This window comes from Colletotrichum tamarilloi, assembly GCF_030869305.1.
Source record: "Colletotrichum tamarilloi strain Tom-12 chromosome Unknown Scaffold_27.1, whole genome shotgun sequence".
In the NCBI taxonomy this organism is placed as follows: domain Eukaryota; kingdom Fungi; phylum Ascomycota; class Sordariomycetes; order Glomerellales; family Glomerellaceae; genus Colletotrichum; species Colletotrichum tamarilloi.
In genome coordinates this window covers 21,238-40,241 of record NW_026849410.1, presented here as the reverse complement: position 1 = coordinate 40,241, position 19,004 = coordinate 21,238, and the positions used below count along the sequence as shown (strand labels likewise).

Here is a 19,004-nt window from a genome sequence, read left to right as displayed (position 1 = left end):
GCATCTATCCGCACGTCCCGCACTGGCAATTGCTAAAGCGATGCAATGGATCCCGATTCCATTCACGGCTTAGCCTCGCTTTTTGTCTGCCAACGTCTTTGGATTTCATGCCAATGACAAACTTCCTATCATTGGACTCGCCGTTTGCCGCCCGTCTTTCCAAGGATGGTAGAAAAGAAGAGTACCAATTGTTGATGAAGCTGCAACCCACCGGCTATCGTTCAGATTGATCGTATCTAATCACCTCCGTCGGCGATCGTTTGGAGAGCGGGTTTTGACATTTCCGAAGCCGGTTCTCGGTGTGCCTGAGCTACCATAACGTGCATCCCGCTTCCGAATCGAGAACCCCTGAAGTCAGAACTTCATCTTCTCGCCTTGAGCGGACCTGTGCTTGCCAAAACTTACACGAATAGGCGCGGCTCATATCCAAAATTAACAACATTACGGTTGAGCAAGGAAACCTATTTCTAACTCCAGTCGTTTCCTTGGCAATAGTTATACAAGGTGACTGTCCAGTGGCTGTCCTGCGATTGGCAGTGAAAGGATTGATTCTCCGTGATTTAGGTACTGCGTCGGTATGAAGTCTTACCTGGCAAAATGGCATTGATAGATGTGGGGACATGCTCCGATATGCAGAGCCATAGGCGATGGGAGATTCTGCCTCGATGTCGCGTTATGCTGGGCAACAAGGCTTTTTTGCTCGTTGATCTGCAGCCGTGATTCGCTGGACGAGAAGTACGCCTTGCATCGCTTGTGTGGTTCTCTAGCCGCCGAGGTGCGGTCCAACCGAAGTGTGGCCCAACTCTCTCAATACCTCACTGCCAGCCCGGTCAAAGTTTTCTATCCATGAACAAGAACAGGAACCATAACGAATACCATTGACACCAAAAGACATGGTAAGTAGCCCTGTTCGCCGAAAACAGAGCTTGGTGCAACCTCATTCCGCGACAGCAGACTCACAACTGAGAACAGGCAGACGCGATAGGGACCGCCGCGAGCGTTGTCGGCCTCATTGGCGCGCTGCTGAAGACCATTCAAGAAATTCAAAAAGCCCGAGAACGAGTAAAGAACGCGCCAAAAAGGCTCGACGAAATCTCCGTGTTACTCCAAGTCACCTCGCAGACGGCTAGTCTCGTCAGAGAGGAGCCCAGGTTACAGACACCTGCGGTTATCCATCAGCTCGAGATACTGAACACAATCGCGGAGGAGCTGAAACAGCTTTTAAAAAAGCTGGACAAGAAGAGCCGGAAACACCCGCTTCGGAAACTCGCTCGTGCCGTGAGGATACAAGATGCGGATGACACTGAGCTGGCCAACATTACGAACCGTTTATCCGATGCCAAAGCGGAACTAGGCACTCGAATGCTTGTCATCCACGTAGGCCTGACGGGAAACCTAGAGGATGGCTTCAGAGTTATGCTCAAGGTTCTTGAGGAAATTAACTCAAAAGTGTTCCATGTGCTGGGTGAAAATCTTCATCTGATTGACCGACTTCGAAGCAGAGGTTTTACAATTGTTGGTATGCGTACACCTTATGAATCCCAAATTCAAGAAAGATTACTTCCGCTAACCATTTTCCGCACAGGGAATGGCGCTATCTCTCTCGGGCCAGCTGATATTCGATCCTTGCAATTGGAAGACGAGCTCCCATCCCAACAGCACCTCTCCGGTGGCAGTACGCACGAACCTTGGTTGCGGTAGAAACTTGAGACTGGAGCTAACCATATTGCCTTTAGGTCATGTATTGAACTTGCCGGAGTTCGGCGACTCCGGGTTTCTCTCCAACCTGTCTTCCATCCATCCCAATCTAAACACAGCATCTCAACACCACTTTGGATACCAGAGCTCGGCAAAATCTTTCAACTCTAGCAGACTTGCTAGTGATCTGCAGGAACAAAAAGGAAAGCCGTTTATCTTCGTCGACGATGAGACTGGGCTCGGCCATTCCATGTTCTCATTGTCGGTTCTTACGCCTGTTAGGTTTGATCGAGCGGATATCACGGCTTACTTCTTTTGCAAAGATCCTCAAAACGATCCAATATCACCCATCACAACGTCAACAATCCTCGGTGGATTGGCCTACGTCTTGCTTCGGTATTCCGATGGACCGGAGCTTCTGACGCGAATGAACTGCACCTTTGGGCACGAGCTCAAAATATCTAGAGCCGAAGTCTCCCGAGCCGGCTTATTCCATCGCATGCTAGGTGAAATTTTTCGACATGCTGCTTCGCGGCAAAGACGCCCTCTTGTGATCGTAATCGACGGAATAGACTTCGAAGGCAGCGAAGGGGACCGTGCAGACTCAAATATCTCTCGCCTGATATACCACATCCAGCAGCTCCAACATGAGAATCCGAAAACTTGTCTGAAATGGGTCTTGACCGGAAAATTCTCAGATACCTTACGGGGGCGGCTTATGGAGTTAGCAACGGGTGCAGACACCACTGAGATCATCCTCAAACCTGACGATGTGGCAGCAGCTTTTGGACTCCAAGAAGCTATTCACATAGTTGCGAAGACAGCAGCAGTTTGGGGACATTTTATGGAATATGGAGTGACGGCTCAAACAAATCCTACGAACGATGACATCTCGTGGTTTCGTTATTGCAAGTTAGCACAGTCATGGTGCGCGAAGCCAAGAGAGAGTGAACACGATTCAAGAGTGTTGTGGCTTCGGAAAGGTCTTCACTCATTCTCGGCCGCAAATGGTATCGGACTCCAAATAGCTTCAGGCAAGCTCCTCAGCAAAGAAGAGTCACCGGTTGTGGCGTTCTTCTCCTTTGCGACATTCGAGGCCGGCGCGAATCAGTCACCAACATCTGGTCGTGAGCAAATGAATCAAGCACAGGTTATTTGGTGCATTGTCGCACAGCTCCTTCGCGGGCAATTTGGGCCCGAGTCTTCGCTCGCTGAGATTCTTGTGCGGCTTTCTCCAACAGAAAGAGAAGCTCTCAATTCAATCTGCTCAGCCTTCGGGGAGCCAGAGAGTTCCTTCAAGCCCAGTGCTAACGGCGACGATCCTGCTTCGCCTGTGCCGGAAACGATCACTTCCTGGTATTGTCAAATCAGAGGTCTCACTCGGGATTATTTTTCAAAGGTTGCTACCGTCATGAGCGCTTGTCTGGAGGATATCAGGAAGGATGGCAAATGCGTCGTGCTGATTCTCGACGGTCTCGAGCTTCAATCCCAGAGTGCTCGTATGAGACTGCTTACATGGATCGCCAAGCTTGGCCATGGTGTCAGAGCTCTCCTTTGCATTGATGATACTCGCAAAGACAGCACTGGCGTCGAGTCAAGAGAGGCGGAGGTCATGTCGAATGCTCTCATTGTGGACGAAACTACGGAGTGGCGAGGTATGCATCCCAGTTTTTTTTAGTGTTACACAACGAACTTGGAGCCCTAACAGCAGATAGAATGCATTGAAAGCCTGCGGTTCGATGGCATGCACCAAAGGCGTGATCAAGTCGCAGATCCGCTGCCTGCCACCAACCAGTGGCTCTGGGAAACCGAAGAGTTCCAGGAGTGGAGATCTTCTGGTAAAATCTTGTGGATTATGGGTAAAGCGGGAAGCGGCAAGTCGGTTCTAGCGAAGAACATCCAACAACGTCTTCAAAGGGATGTTCCACACGGCGATTTCAATGACGATCCGTTCGTATGTGACTGGTTTTATTCAGCCCGAGGGCCTGACTTTGAAGCCAAAGATGCTTCAATGCTGCGCGCTCTGACTTTCAACATCCTCAGCTCAAGCAAGACGACGTTCGAACCTGCGACATCTATCTATCGGGCAAGATTTGATGCTGGACGGCAGGATGACGACTGGTTGCAGTCGGAGCTGTCAGACCTTTTCACGACACTCGCGCTCAGCCCTTCAACGCCCCGAACACTTGCAGTGGTAGACGCGTTAGACGAGTCAGAGAGCGTGACGGGACCATCAGGTCTCAAGTCGACGCACCAAAGTTTCAACTTGTTGCAGATGTTTACGGGAATTGCAAGTTCCCGGAACAGCCGCGTCCGCTTCGTCTTGCTCAGCAGGCCTGAGTCCGTCATCTCCAAAAGCCTGAGCAACTGTTTAAAGATCAAGATGGAGCAGTACAACAACCGGGATATTTCCATCATGATTGAAGGCGGTATCGAGAAACTTCGAGTTGCCTGGCGAGATGCCCTCTCCTCCGACTCCGACCATGACGACCTGGCGGATTTCTCCGAGGACCCTGACGCCTCAACTGACTCGCAGCGTTACGAGAGTCAGTCTCCCAATGACGACCTAGATATACAAGAGGAAACATTAGGCAAAATACGTGCGTACTTAGAAACTCATGCTAATGGCGTGATACTCTGGGTCATCCTGATTATTCGACAACTTTTGCTCTTGATTGAGGACGAGAAACTGTTTACAACCCAGGATTTGATGGACTCGCTTATTGCATCGCCGCCAGAGGTTGAAGAACTCTACATTAGATTTCTCGAAGGTCTCAAGGGTTCCAGTACAACCAAAGAACTGTCAAAGACCAAAACAATTTTGGAGTGGATTGTCGGGTCTCAAAGGAGATCATCCCTACAATTAACAGAGTTACGGGAAGTAATTGCGATCTCGGAGATGGGGGAGCACAGGCAATTCAGCCATGATTCCTTGGGTTCACGCAGGATGGTCATTGGAAAGCACCTTTGGCCCAAGTTCTGTCGCAGCATTCAGATGTACTGCGGTCCGCTGATAGAGATTTTGGATGATTGCCAAATGTCTAGACTGGACTCGCGACATAATGTCAGGCGCGCGGAACCGAATTGGACGATTCAGCTATCGCATCAAACAGTCAATTCATTCCTACAGACTCCAGGCCGCAGCGGAGAGTTTTACATTGAGGCAGCAAGAGCCGAAGAAATGGTCACGAACCAAGCCTACCGTTACCTTGGCATCCGTGCCTCATCACCCGGACAATTATCTTGCCGAAGCGCCGCAGAAGGTGAGAGGGACCCAATTCTGGCGCTGGAACTGGCCGTGGCACCTCTGCTTCAAGAGTCGTTGAAAATAAGCTTGCCCACAACTCGGCAATACACAAAGTCAGAGAAGCGGCCGCTCGCGAAGTTCGCCCTAGACGTTATACTGAAGTCTTGCCCAAATAGGAAGACCATAGTACAAACGCTAGGGACGGCTGATACAGATGGTTTGACACCTAAAGACTGGATAGCCATTTCATGGCTCGCAGACCTGTGCTTTATCCCAACATTTCCGGGCACGAGCCTGGAATCGTTCATCTTCTTCTGCTGCGTAAGGGGCCAAACGGAGGCTTTGAAGACTTTTACACTGCTGAAGGATGAATATTCCGAAAAGCACAAGAAAAAATTGATGGCAAGCGGCAGAGATTATCAGATCATTTGCGGCGCCGTCAAGGCTTTCATGAAAGTCCGAGATAACAACCACTTTTGTTTGAACGGAACGTTGGAGGCATTACGTGCTCTCTGCGAGGAGAAACTCCAACAGAAGTTAAAGTACTGTAGTACCCGTGTTGAATCAAACGCGTCAAGAGGTAAATCAGACCATCGGGGCGACATTGATAACCTACAGGGTTTTCTGCTCTGCCTATCGGAGCAAAAAGACCAATTACGAGAGGCTGTACAGAATTGTCGTAGTTCTGAAAGAAAGCTGTCGGAGAAGTCCGAGAGGCTGGTCGGCTGTAGTGAGATCAACCAAGCGTTCCAGGAATTGTCCGTGTGGATGAAATCAAATCTGGTTCCTGAATTTGAGATCAGCGCGGATACATCGAGGCAAATCGGAGTGCCAGAATCCTTTCAGTTGGGGTCGACTAAAGATCTAAAAGTCTTGTTCGCTAAAATAGACCAAGCTTTTCCGCTGAGGATAGAACAGCGTTTGGAGACAACACAAACATGTTCCGGACGCATGTGCGAAGAATTTCTCGAGTCTGGGCTGCCAAGAGAGATCCTAATTATAGACGACCTCCTTTAGGGCAGGCCATAGCAACCTGAATAGCGGAATCAGGTGAAAGAATTCTCGCAGGAAAAGTTGAGAGTTCTTCCTCGAGAAGTTTCGTAACTCGCTGTCGAGATGCTAATGTGTCGATTCCTGGTGGCTATGAGGCTCAGAAGACGTTTCGTGGAGACAAGATTGACAAGCGTTGGATCCATGGAGCGGCGGAATATAGAACACCAAGGGGCCTTTTGATTCAATGAATGATAGTGGATTAGGTTCGGCCGGAAATAGATTCAGCTCATTGCGTAGCCTACATGGCATCAATGACGAATGGTATCCTCTAACCTTGATCGTAATAGCTCTGTCTTGTAATGACGACGCGCCCATGAAGCGGCATGTTTCGGACATTCCCTATTGTCAATGCACCTAGGGGAATTCGAAAATCGGTTCAATACTCTCGAAGATGACTCGCGAATGAAATCCATTACCACAGTCAGGTATCTTGACTACGCTTCTTACCTTTATCGTATTTGGCAGACTCTGCCAAAGCACCAAAGTTTAGGCTTTGGGATTTCTTCATTAAGCTATAACGACTTTTCAGTCCAACGAATCAAGCAACCCATCTTTAAACCTTACACCTTTTGGTGGGAATGTGCATCTTACTTTGATAATTTTTGTTTATGAAATATCTAGGGTCCCTTGTCCATGTCACATACAGTGGACTGTTCTACCCGTCTCATGAAGACTTGATAGTGTTGTCTTCCACGTGTGGCTATATGAATGTCCGGTAACTGTATCCGTTCCATGGAGAATGAACAATCCTGCCCCTTCACCTTGTTAAGTATCAACAGACCTGCCCTCTTTATGAAGCTTTCCAGAATCAAGCCGCGCCTAAACTCTTGCCAACCCTTTTTGTGCTTTATTTGAACACCATGCCAGCCTTGGTAGGTTTTGACGTTTGCAATCGCCACATGAAGCCTAGATCGCTGTGCCCATTACGCAAGTCTCTCAAGTTGTGCCCGCTTTGTGGAATTTCGAAAACTGAACCTGCCTCGTAAAGGAACTGAGAAGAAACAATGACTTAGCACAAGCTTCACCCTTAAAAGTTTTGCCAGTCATTCCCGCTTGACAAAGACTTCCTGGCTGCACTTGCACTTTGAAGTTTCGAAGTTTTTGCTCGTCTGGGAAGTCTCAAGAGCTGCACTCGCCTTGCATATTCTTAACAATTGTACCCGCTCTCAAAAGTTTTGAAGGTTGTACTTGCCTTGTTTGTAAACTCTGGTCAGTCCTACCCGCCTCATGAGACTTCAAAAAGTCTACCCGGTCTCTCGAAGCTCTTAAAGCCCCATCCATCTCATGGGCTCTTCCCTCTTCCAATTTTAGTCCTCTCAGGTTCCTCTCTTTTTACAGTTTTCTTCCACCAAACATCTTTTTGGTGGCCACGCTCCAGTCGCCTTCAGCAGTATCAAACATCACCACCTAGGTAAGTAAACCCATCTCTTCTACGCTATCTCGATACTTGAGAGTGTCTTCTAGATTTCTTCCAATATTCTCATCTCCTTTCTACTAGCGCCCTCGATTTTGGTGGAGAAAGCCATCACAAGCTGAGCTGCGAAAACGGGCCGTTCACAGGTGCTCGAGTCTCTTGAGTGAGAATCTTAGCTGATTGTTTCACAGCCTCCAGACATCTTTGCAGAAACTTCGCATACCATACACAGTTACGACAACAGTAGGTCAGTTGTTCTATATTTCATCGTTCATCTCGTCCTATGCCGAGATTCGCAAAAACCGGCCCTTTTGGTCTGCTTTTGCGTGTCGATAGCGCTCTCCTTCTCGACCATCGACAGCGTGCTTCCCGATTCAAAGCAACGAGTGACACCAATACTTACTGACCTTTGCAATCCTTCCCTCCTTGATATTACTTGATTCGTTTCGAACTGCGGGAAGTAGCTGTCAGTTGCGCCTTCTAACTCAGTCTCCAAGAAAGAGTAAGGGAACAGAAGACAAGCGCGCTGTACAACTCTCTTCTGGTGCCTCACTCGCTATTAATCTTACCCTCGCTTTGAACTATCATTTATTGCCTACATCTCCGCTAACTTTCATCAACAGTCCGCTCCAGCTCTTGCCATATCAGTGGCAATGTCCTGTCAGGCCATCTCCAAGCCGACCATGGGTCCGGCTCGCCGCACCCGCGCTCACAGTCAGACTCTCATCAACAGTGTCGGTGCCGCCGCTGCCGTCAGCAAGATAACTGGCGCTGCCAATCCTACCATCAAGGGATCGAACACCTTAGCCACCAAGCCCCAGGCTAAGAAGGTCAAGAAGGAAGAGAAGGCCAAGCAGGTCGCGAAGTGCAAAAAGGTCCAGAAGCCGAAGCCTCGCTTCGACACCTTTCACCCGTTCCCCCGTCTCCCTAATGAGATCAAGGCAATGATCCTTTGCGAGTACATCCATTTCGAGCCTGCCATCATTTACGCTAGCTGCAAGGCCAACAAGAGCACCCCGGGCCTCATCGACGTCAACACTGGCAATGATGGTAAGCACTCGAAGTACAAATGCATCGCTGAGCTCATCAAGGGCATCCCCGGCTTCGAAGCCTACGTCGAGCGCCAGATTGGCGTCTCGTTCAAGGACTTGTCCTACCGCCCCGAGGAAGGCGTCCGCAAGGGCAAGGATCTCATGGTTCTTGTCTTCGACGACAAGTGGGGCCATTACCTACACTGGCACAGCGATTCCCAGCGGAAGCTTAACCGCGAGCAATTCATGCCCGGCATTGAGAATATTGGCGTCATGTACGATCCGACCCGCCTTCGCGGTCTATGTACAGGCTTTGGACTCTCTGGGCCTGACTTCCTGGCCTCTTACGATCTCAGCATGCTTGTCAGCAATCTCCGTGACATTAAAAACTTCTATCTTCTCGTCAAGTTGCGCGGCGGTAGTCAGACTGAGCAGAAGAAGTGGATGAAGAAGCGGCTTGGTATGTGCTACCGCAGCTCTGGGAGCACGTCCATTATGGCTCTCACTTGTACTAACAAGAACACAGGCATTGCGAAGCGTTGCAACAACAATTTCGTGGTCTTCGAAGACAAGCAGAGAACTTGGGTAGAGATCTCTCGGAAGACTGTCAAACACCAGGCGTATAGCTCTCTTCTGACAGATGCAGACAAACTACTCAAAACCACCGAGCTGTACTACCATTTAATCGGCAGACGGTTGGGTGCACCCCTCAACGTCCAATTCCGCATCCTGGTGGCGTCGCATTTCCTGAACAAGAAGCTGGGAATTTGAGACTGAGCTCCGCCACGAACAAGTTTGCCTCGAAGAATCCATGGCAGCACAGTGCTTGGTAAGGAGGCAGTCAAGAAGGGATACGGCAGTATGGCTATGGCTTCATGAGAATCGGCTTTACAGATGAACGCAGTTCATAAATAAGGCCTCAGCTCATGTGCATTCGGGTTTGAGAGAGGGTATGAGGCAGGAAGTGCAATTACCTTAGCTCAGAAATCCGTATCATTGCAATTCGAGGAAATCAAATATCCAGGCTGCAGTCCGTGACATGGTGCCATTGATCGTCATTCTTGCAGGCATGCAGCGCTGCGACGGGACCCTCTCAGTTCTCATGCATGGCATGACATAAGTGGGCGTCCCTCGTTACTGTTGCCAAGTGATGATCACGGTCTAGTTGCTGCTGGGCATTTGGACCTGCATGATGTGAGTTGAGGGTTCGTGACAGCTTCACATTGACTGACTATTGTGAAGTGATATCCGAAAAAGAAGGGCACTCCATAAAAGCTAAAGATCAGCTAGAATCCAAAGACGAAGTGGACCGTCGTCATTCGGGTGAGATCCGCCCGCTCGGCTCGGCTTCCGATCGGCGGAGCCTCGAAAAAGCGCCTTATCACGAGCAAATCCCACCGCCGGAAACGAAAAGATTTCGGCGCCGAATGCTTATCCCAGTGGCTTCGATTTCCGGTTTAAAGCCTTGCCTTAATTGTCTTGGGGCGGCATCGGAGCATTTCGCTGGGGTGGAAAAGCGACTAGGGGACTGACTAATTTCAACGGCGATATCGTCCGACGCAAGCAGCGATAAGTCGAGAGCTAAGAACCTTGTTACTCTTGCTCATGTCGCACACGTCACTTCAGTCGAATTCTCTTGATTGTAAGTTCGATTTTTGATTAAACACATGAGACTAAATTAACACTCATTCTGTGTACAGATTGAACGAAGTTTTGCCAATTATAATGAGATTCATTCCAAGACACAACGACGATGACGACTTCGAATAAACGCCCAAGCAGCGAGCCGCAATGGTTCAAGACATCCATCGATGTTCTCCAAGCGATAAAGCTAGTATGTCCAACTCACAATTTCATCCTTTTTCTGTAAAAAGTAGCTCACTCATCTCGAACAGGCTGCGTCCCAGACGGCTCCGAAACTCCTCAGTTCATGGCTTTACGTGCCCGCGGGCATCATGGTTATGCTGGCCGCTTGCTTTAGCGTCAACGTCTTCTTCGACGCCGTCGGCGTTTCGTTCCCTGCCTCTGTGGCCTGTTTGATTCTGCTTTTCTTCGGCCTGTTGCTGTCGGAGCTGGTACTGGGAAATCACAAGACGAGAGCAATCGTTGCCGTCATTGACGTGCCGGTGGGTTTTTGCAATGCGATTGACAATCCTGGAAGCTAGTCGCTAATGACTACCAGGCGGGATGGTCTCTCCGTTGGATCAACATTTTCTTCACACCATCCTTCATCATGCTGCCTTTGAGTCCCTCAATCGGCATCGTTGAAGTCATGAAGATTATTGCCGTCTTCAGTGAGTTTCCCTCCTTGAATCCAGTACTTCATGAACCTAAGTTCTAACACCCCTCAGTCATCGGCTTCATCGTCATGATGGCCCTCGCCGCATACCTCACCCGCGGCCTCCAACTACTACTCGGCTCATCCAAACGCGCAATGACAGAACGCGCAGAAGAAATGGGCAACGAGACCGACGAGATTCCCCTCGCCGACACCCCTCCGCGAATTGACTCCGTACCGGGCTCCCGCACCATCTCCGCAGCCCCGTCTTCACTCTCACTCAACACCCTCGCTCCGCCGCCGCCCTCCCAAAACGCCTCACACAACTTCCTCCCGTCAGGAACATCCTCTCCCGCGAGAGTCCACGAAATTAACGTCGATATCCCCTCCTCTCCGCCAACACCGCCTCTCCCACCACAGGACCCCGTCCCCCCGCCACGCTCCCAGCTCTGGGCAGCCTGGATATGCGGTCACCTCAACTGGGTTCTCTACGCCTCCATCTTCACCTTCGTCGGTATCCCCCTCTACTACACAACAGGCTACGCCATGCCCCTCCACCTAAGCCTCATCCTCCTCGTCTACTTCGCCGCCATGTCCGTCCCCGCAAACTGGAGGCAATATCTCCACCCCGTTCTCGTCACCGCCCTCTTCTCCGTCCTCGGGATCTGGGCTCTCGCCGCCATCCGAGGCGCAGGCCTCTTTGAGACGCTCCGATCCTTCCGCACGGGAGCGAATTACACATACCTCTGGCTCCACGCCAAGAACCCGGAAGGCCGCCTCCCCGGCGCCGGCGACATCTTCAGCACAGTCCTTGACGCGAGTATTGTATCGCTCGCGCTGCCGATGTACCAATACCGCCGTGAGCTGAAGCAGAATTTTGTGGCGATCGTGCTGCCCAACATCCTCATGTCGATAGGCTGCCTCTTCTCGTACCCCAAGATCTGCTTCGCCATCGGCATCAGTGCAGAAAGGTCTCTCGCGTTTGCGTCGCGGAGTCTGACGCTTGCGCTGGCTCTACCTGCAACGGAGAACTTGGGTGGTGATTTGAATACCGTGGCTGCGGTAGCTATCATGAGCGGTATTGTTGGTGTGCTAGTTGGCCAGCGGATGTTGGCCTGGATGAAGATTCCAGAAGGTAAGAGGCTGCCCACTGTGAGCGATGAAATAAGTGAACATGAGCAACTTACAGGAAGACAGATGACTACATCACCCGTGGCGTCACACTCGGAGCCAACTCCTCAGCCATCGCCACCGCTCTCCTCTTGCGAACCGATCCCCGTGCTGCGGCGCTATCAAGCTTGTCAATGAGCTTATTCGGCACCATCACCGTCCTGTTCACATCCATCCCGCCCATCGCAAGTGTAATTAAGTCGCTGGTAACATGATATTTGGATTATGCTACAATATCACTCATCACAGCTAGGCGCCTCGAGTATCGTCTACGCTGGAATGCTAGGAGCCAACCCCTTCCAAAACTCACACCTGGCACCACGCCCACCCTCCCATACATCCGCAGGGACAACCCGGATATCATTCACCTGTCCCGGCGCCATAAACTGCGTAACCCGCGCCCCCCACGAAGTCGTAAACTCGTACGGAACGCCGCCCGTCTGGTTCAGGTTTACCTGCTTCGGTGCCTCCTCCGTCCAGACAGGCCACTTGCTCGCCCCATTCTCGGCGCCCGCGTCGGCACCGGAAGCTCCGTTGGCGATATCATTGCTGATGGAGGGGTCATCGCCCGTGATGAAGTTACCCCAGATCTTGCGGAAGGCGAGGACAATGCCCGGGCCCTGGTTCGGTGTCGCGGGGCCAAAGTAGCCTGGGATGTCGGCCGTGTGCCAGGCAAAGGGGACGGAGTACTGGTAGTGCCACGACGACTTTGGCGACGTGAAGGCGTCGGAGAGCCAGTAGCTGGGGCACACGAATGTTGCCTCGGCGTAGATGTTCTATTGCAGTTGTGTTAGACTTAGGGCCACGAGACATGGCAAGAATTCCTTACGTTTGCTCTCTGCTGTTGTCCGGTCCCAGATTGGCTCACGTCAAGGGCCGTAAGCCCCGTCAACCCGTTCGTCTCGAAGCGGGTATCGTTCGCGCCTGTCTTTGTTGGATTTGCGGCGAGGATCTCGTCGATTTGGCCCGCCGAGAGGTTGGGGAACTCGAGCTTCAGCCAGGACGTCAAGTCTGCGACGCTGACGATGTTGGGCGGGGTGAGGAGAGGTCCTTCATTGGCGTTATGCTTGCAAGGCTCGTCAGTTGCCGGCCAAGAACGTGGAGCTTCGTGGGGAGGATACTCACACCGACGAGGAGACGCTCTCCATTGACTCTTTTTTGCTTCATCTGCTCAGTCGGGAGGCTCTTGATGTATACGCCGTCCGTCACAGGGTAGAAAGCCCTGTCGTCGTCCAGTTAGCCGCGTTCAGGAAGGGCGAACCGCATGTCCTGAAAATCGATTACTTACCAGAACCCATACGGCTGTTCAAACGTGGTATTCGCACTAGCAAGCTGCAGCGTTATACTATCCTTCCCACGAAGACACGCAAGAACATCGACAGACGACGAGCACCCCGCCTTCTCGGCAAATGCCTGGTATCGCGCCGTCGGAAACGCCGCGTCATAGTCATAATGGAAGGGAAGATACGGCGAAGCAGCGATCCCCTAGCATCGAAATCGAGTCAGCCAATCATCACCACAGGCTTCCACCCCACAGCCTGTCAAAACTTACGTTCTTGAAGAGCGTCGTCCCAAGACTAGCGTCCACGGCGAGAGTGTGATACATCACCGACCCGGCGCCCGCCGACTCCCCCGCAATCGTGACCTTTCCACGATTTCCGCCAAACAGGTCGATGAAGCGCTGGACCCAAGCAAGCGCAAAAGCCTGGTCCAGAAGTCCCGCGTTCACGACACCGCGAGCCTTGACGTCCGCAGAGGAAAGGAACCCTAACGCGCCGAGCTGTACATCGTTAGTATGCTGTCTCTCAACAGATCTCTCTCACCCACCACCAAATCCCGGGAGAAGAATAGACAGATAACCCCCGCAAAAAGATACGGAAAAGCAAAAGAACATACCCGGTACTGAATCACAACAGCCACAAACCCACCCTCATTCGCCCCAATAATCTCCGACATGTCGATCCTCCCATCACCGTAGCCGTACCCACCGCCGTGGATGTACACCATCACCGGCAAATCCTTGGCGTCGGCGGGCGCGTACACGTTTAGGAAAAGACAATCTTCGTCACCGGGGATGAAGGGGAGACCCGGGACGGCGGGGTAGTTTTGCGGGCAGATGGGGCCGAATTCGGTTGCTGCCGTCACCGGGACCCCACCACCGGTGACCGTGTCGTTAGATGAAGGGAGACGAGGCGGTTGCCAGCGCTGTGAACCCGTCGGCGGAGCTGCGTAGCGGATGCTGGAGGGGTTTAAGTAGACGTCTACGAGACAAATAGACAAACATCTTACCCTTTCCAGATATTGAGGCCGCTGGTGGCGTTGTTGTACCCTTCATACTTGGCGTAGCCCAAATCTACAAGTAGCGAAGAAGGCTGCCGCTGAGGAACATCGCCCAGACCCCGTGTGTCGACAAGCAGTCGATCCAAAAACGCGACCGCCGCATCCTGCGATCTAGGCGAGGGAAAGGCGCTCGAGAGGCAGGGCGCAATAAGTCCCGCGACGACTAGCGGTAGAGTCCTGAAGAGGCGCATACTTTATGGGTGAGCGAATGTGATGTTCGACGTACCGCGAACGAGTGACGGTGACGGGATCCGAAGGGAGGGAAGCTAGCCGTATAAGGACCTCGCAGAATGAAATCTCAAAGTCCTCCTCCGTCGTAGTTTGCATGTTCACATAAGCGGCAATATGCCGTACCAGTTATTGAAGTTGACTAATACCAGCCGGGGGGACATCTCCGTCACGATTCACCTTATTTTGAGTTTCATTACCCGCACTGACTACCTAAACAAGCAGTCCAGGAAGGCCGGAACTCTAACGAAAACCTGGTTTGTTAATATAGACCAATATGTGTAAACCCCATTTCATGAACCCCAAGCCATTCTTCCCCGTTAGTATCCAACAGCCGAGTCAATCGTAGCACGGTCCCCGATGCTTCGCGAATAGGGGAGGGGGGACTCTCGGTCCGTGCCATAATTCCCTGAATCGATTCAAGCTTGTCCAATGTTTGCTGACCTCGTTTGCTGTACGGGTGATGCGATGAACAGCGGGGGAGCCACTGGGGGAGGGCATGTCAGCGTCACATCGGGTCGTGGTATGGACCTCTCTGGCGAAGACGGCAGCTTCCTATCCGTAGAAACCGAGCTTTAAGAATGCGGAATACGAGGAGTAGAAGCGAGGTGCCGACTTTACTACCTCTATGCAGTTGCTTTCCTATACTGCCTAAGGTACACAGGTATCAATATTAGGCCAGCTGCTCAGGTTTCAATCAAGTAGTAGTAAGATAAAATTATGCGGCGTAGAACAGCATGCAACAGAAGCAGACTTGAACTTCAAACAGACAACGCTCTCCGAGGTGAGCTCTTGAGACTCGTTGAATACAGCACAGTCGTACAACGTGGAAACGCAAAGACAAAAAACTCCCGAAAGGCAACGGAAGTAAAAAGGCACCGGCTATCCAAATGATATGCGCTGCTTACCTTATATTATCGAACCCAAGTTCTCAGAATCCCACAACTTACAAGCTAGAACCCATCTCTATATGACTACGGAGCTCCCTTGAGCATTAGAGTTCAATCTCCACACAAAAAGAGGATCCTGAAGAGCAAGACCGCATCCCCTAAACCTCCCTTCGTCCGAACATCTGTCCGTAGACGCCACGCGCGATCGACCGCGGGGCCACCGTCTCAATAAGAAGCAGACGTATTCTACCCATCGTCTTGTTGATCTGTCCCGGGCTTTCCCCCACTCGTCCTCCAGTCTCCCGCAGGATCTCCCCGACACACACTGGGTGCGGGGTCTCACACCGTCTCCGACAGCTTTCCCGCACCTAGGGTGCCGTGCGCCACGGAGTCGGACGGCCGGGGCCGAGTGACATGCCCCACGCCGGTGATCCAGTGATCCTGCTGTTGAAGAACTGCCCTAATCATATAGTACCTTGAGTCTTGATACTCCAGTCACTGCAAGACCAAACGCGACAAGTCATAATCAGTAGCTCGCATTGTCTTAGTCGAACCTAGGCCATTCATAATCCAGCCAAATCAATTGCAATCCCAGCAACAATCCCGTCCAAATCATGCTGGCGGAGTCTTTAGCCCGCCAGTTTTCTTCCCAAAGTTATTTCCCAACGTCATGAACCGTATATAATCATCCGCGTACCTCTGTCTTCGCCTATTTGATCAAATAAGAAAGGAAACCGGGGTGCCTCATTTCCGCTCCTCAAAGTAGAACTTGCCGAGCTTGTCGCCGCCACCCTGAGGGCTACCAAGCGCGTTGTTACCTACGCGTGCCTCGCCCCCATCAAGTCGCTCCCTAAGAAGACGCTCTGCGGTATCACGAGCTGTTGGCGTCGTGGCGGAGTTAGCTTGAGAAGATTGCTGGGGGAGCTGGGAAGCAGGGACAGGTGGCTTGTTGGTGGTGTCGACGTACATTTCGTCGCTAGGTACACCGGCACCATCATTGGTCGTACCATCCATCATCCTCGCATCCCGTCTTTCCTGCATTGCGGCCGCGCTGGTGGGAGTATCACCGCCCATTGTGACGTCGCGGGCCCGCTGCGTCGGCAAGCCGTCACTCAGACCAGAGGCACTTCGCTCCAGACCCCAGATACCGGCCTGGCCAGCGACTCCAGGAATGGGGCGACGCTGGTAAATGGGACCAGACACGGTGCTGTTGGCGCCCTCGCCGAAACCAACAAGGCTGGCGGATCCATCGTCGCTCATGCGGTCGTCGTAGCCTCCGGTGGACCCAGCCGTCTGGTCCTCGTCCATGCGTTCAGGCTCGGCGCCCATACTGGTAACCGAGTCGGCCTCGCGGTAGTTGGTATCCATGCTGAACATGTCCTCATCCTGCTCGCCAGGTGCGGTGCGAGTCTCGTTGTCGTCACCGACATAGCTCTCAGTCGCGCTGGCGGTACCGACAGTGCTCATCTTAGTAACAGCGGTGGGTTGGCCATGGGCATCAAAGTATGCGGGTGTGAGGTGAGTGTTGGGCGGGTAGTTGGCAGGGAAGCCGGTGGAGGTGGGGGTCGTCTGAGGAGAGATTGAGGAACCGGCATTCTGCTGGTGCGGCGGGGCGCGCAGAGTCGAGACTCGCTCTAGACCGGCGAGGCGGGAGATTCTGTCGGCGCGCTCGGCCTCGAGGCTCGTTGTAGAGGGGTGGTGAGCGTGGCCGCGGACACCGGCGGGACCCTGGGGAAAGTGGCCTCGGTGACCATCTTTGATAGCGGTGGTAGAGAGGGCAGAAAGGGAGGTCGTGGCGCTCGTGGGGGTGCCGCTGTGTGGGGAGATATTAGCTTGGGAATCAAGTGGGAGAGAGGAGGCGAGACAGCGTACGGCATCTCAGATGGAGTATCCGGGTTGGAGGTGGGAGGAGGGAGGTTGATGAAGGTAGGACGCGGTGCTTGCGCCATGGCTGCTAGATTTGACGTTGGTGTCTGGGATGAAGCGAAAGGGTGTCGATGAGGTCGATAGCGGAAGCCGTCGACGTTATATGTGTCGATATTCGGACCGAGATGTGCTCGTAATCGGTTGCTCGTAAGTAGTAGATGCTCTTCGGGCAGAGATGGTTTGGAGGCGCTTCGTGGTAGACGATAGTTAAACGGCGGAAACTATCGGGTATCGTCGTCGGGTGTGTAGGTGGGCGTTACCTCCAGAGCCAGACAGTGGAGGTGGAATGGTGGTATCTAGCACAGAGTCGAATGGGTATCGCAAAGGGAGCAATTCGCATGTGCGCTTCTTGTCGTCGTGTGAAGAAGAAAGGGTGACGAGGTGTGGCCGGAATGTGCAGAGTTCCAAGTTGGGTGAAGAAAGCCAAGTGACTGGATGTTGGACGTTCGCGTCAGGCAGGCGTGACAGGGAGACACTGAGGTTGGTCCCCTGAAGTCATGAAAGTGAAGCGCCCCAAAGTCAAGGTACTTGGGCTGTTCGTACCGAATGAGGTGGGAAAGCAAGGCAAGCGCTGGGCGTGGGTGGGTACCTTCCTTAGAAGCTACTCAAGGTACGTACAATAGGTAGACAGTGGGAGGCAGACACGCAGAAGGAACAGCAGGAGCAGAAAGAGCAGGAGCAAGGCGGGGGAGGGGAAGAGCACGCAGCAGGCGGGGGGACCAACGATGGGCAGGAACGGGGACGGTGACGGAGCGTCGGGTGGGCAGAGCACCTCAGGGCAAGGCAAGAGCACTGGGCAATGTCCCTTCCTCCCTGGACCTGCCTGCGCTACCAATGACGTAGACCCCGGTACCTTGAGTGCCCCGCTTACATCACCGGGAGAAGACACGTTCTACGAGCTTTGATTGGTTTATAAGACTTCTGTCGCGATTGGACCCCACCTACCTTGGACCCCTCAGGCTGGGAAAAAGGTACGAAGTGCATGTATCTTTTTGTGAATAAGAGACCCTGAATGCTTCTCCTCCACGTCCCTGCATCTCCTTCCCGTTGCGTGGGTTCGTTCTGTATGATGTTCATTTCCCATTTGCCTAACCCATGTACAATGATGGCATTTCATTCCATGCGATAGTCTCCTGTGCAGTTCACGTGTACAGTATTCGTACATACGAGCTGGATTCCAGGGTTTGAGACAAGATACTGCCCATCCTCTGAGTTACGGCATCTCAACAAACACCCGGCTTAAAATCAGTCACCCTCGCCTTGATAATAGCCGACCCAACCTGCTTCATAAACGCCTGGTGCGCAGGGTCCTTGTGAAGGTAATAATCGCGGTCCTCAACGCTCTCGAACTCGGCCACAAAAATGTGCGTGATGCCGTCCTGCAGACCCTCGGGGCTACAATCGAGGCCGCCGACCAGAGACTTGATGTACGACTTGCTAGACGTCGGGTGGATACAATTCTCCTTGAGCGCCAACATGGAATCGCACATCTGTGTTTAGCGTTAGCCTGTGCTTCTCCTGTCAAGCTATTACTACGTAAGCTCCCTGACACCAGGCCCGCAGGGTTGTGGCCAAACATACCGTCTTGACCTCCTCTGCTGGAATGAGCTCCTTGAACTGGAACTGGACAACGTGGATGACGGTCATTTTGAATATCAAGAGTGGGGCATGAAGGATGAAGTTTAGATAAAGTAGATTCGAGCGGACCTTGGGTTGTTGATCAGTTGTT

General features: G+C 52.3%; 6 protein-coding genes across 6 annotated transcripts; 3 read left to right on the top strand and 3 right to left on the bottom strand.

Moving 5' to 3' along the window:
* Positions 1-893: 893 nt before the first annotated feature.
* CTAM01_08011 (uncharacterized protein) lies at positions 894-5,316 on the top strand (the record flags this gene model as incomplete). The annotated part of the gene is made up of 8 exons (XM_060524032.1): positions 894-896; positions 973-1,519; positions 1,586-1,675; positions 1,737-2,204; positions 2,727-3,353; positions 3,414-4,484; positions 4,836-5,106; positions 5,178-5,316. 8 exons carry the CDS (start codon positions 894-896, stop codon positions 5,314-5,316), a joined length of 3,216 nt encoding a protein of 1,071 aa, XP_060381198.1.
* A 2,749-nt stretch (positions 5,317-8,065) lies between these two features.
* Positions 8,066-9,214, top strand: CTAM01_08010 (uncharacterized protein; the record flags this gene model as incomplete). Its single annotated transcript, XM_060524031.1, has 2 exons — positions 8,066-8,903; positions 8,970-9,214. 2 exons carry the CDS (start codon positions 8,066-8,068, stop codon positions 9,212-9,214), a joined length of 1,083 nt encoding a protein of 360 aa, XP_060381197.1.
* Positions 9,215-10,196: 982 nt separating this feature from the next.
* CTAM01_08009 (uncharacterized protein) lies at positions 10,197-12,106 on the top strand (the record flags this gene model as incomplete). Its single annotated transcript, XM_060524030.1, has 5 exons — positions 10,197-10,277; positions 10,339-10,569; positions 10,626-10,737; positions 10,795-11,856; positions 11,919-12,106. 5 exons carry the CDS (start codon positions 10,197-10,199, stop codon positions 12,104-12,106), a joined length of 1,674 nt encoding a protein of 557 aa, XP_060381196.1.
* Positions 12,107-12,160: 54 nt separating this feature from the next.
* CTAM01_08008 (acetylcholinesterase) lies at positions 12,161-14,422 on the bottom strand (the record flags this gene model as incomplete). Its single annotated transcript, XM_060524029.1, has 7 exons — positions 12,161-12,667; positions 12,721-12,957; positions 13,017-13,113; positions 13,180-13,376; positions 13,444-13,671; positions 13,788-14,130; positions 14,181-14,422. The coding sequence occupies 7 exons, from the start codon at positions 14,420-14,422 to the stop codon at positions 12,161-12,163; spliced, it is 1,851 nt and encodes a 616-aa protein (XP_060381195.1).
* Positions 14,423-16,093: 1,671 nt separating this feature from the next.
* Positions 16,094-17,298, bottom strand: CTAM01_08007 (uncharacterized protein; the record flags this gene model as incomplete). Its single annotated transcript, XM_060524028.1, has 2 exons — positions 16,094-17,162; positions 17,222-17,298. The coding sequence occupies 2 exons, from the start codon at positions 17,296-17,298 to the stop codon at positions 16,094-16,096; spliced, it is 1,146 nt and encodes a 381-aa protein (XP_060381194.1).
* Positions 17,299-18,498: 1,200 nt separating this feature from the next.
* CTAM01_08006 (stress responsive A/B Barrel domain-containing protein) lies at positions 18,499-18,922 on the bottom strand (the record flags this gene model as incomplete). Its single annotated transcript, XM_060524027.1, has 2 exons — positions 18,499-18,765; positions 18,857-18,922. The coding sequence occupies 2 exons, from the start codon at positions 18,920-18,922 to the stop codon at positions 18,499-18,501; spliced, it is 333 nt and encodes a 110-aa protein (XP_060381193.1).
* Positions 18,923-19,004: the final 82 nt, after the last annotated feature.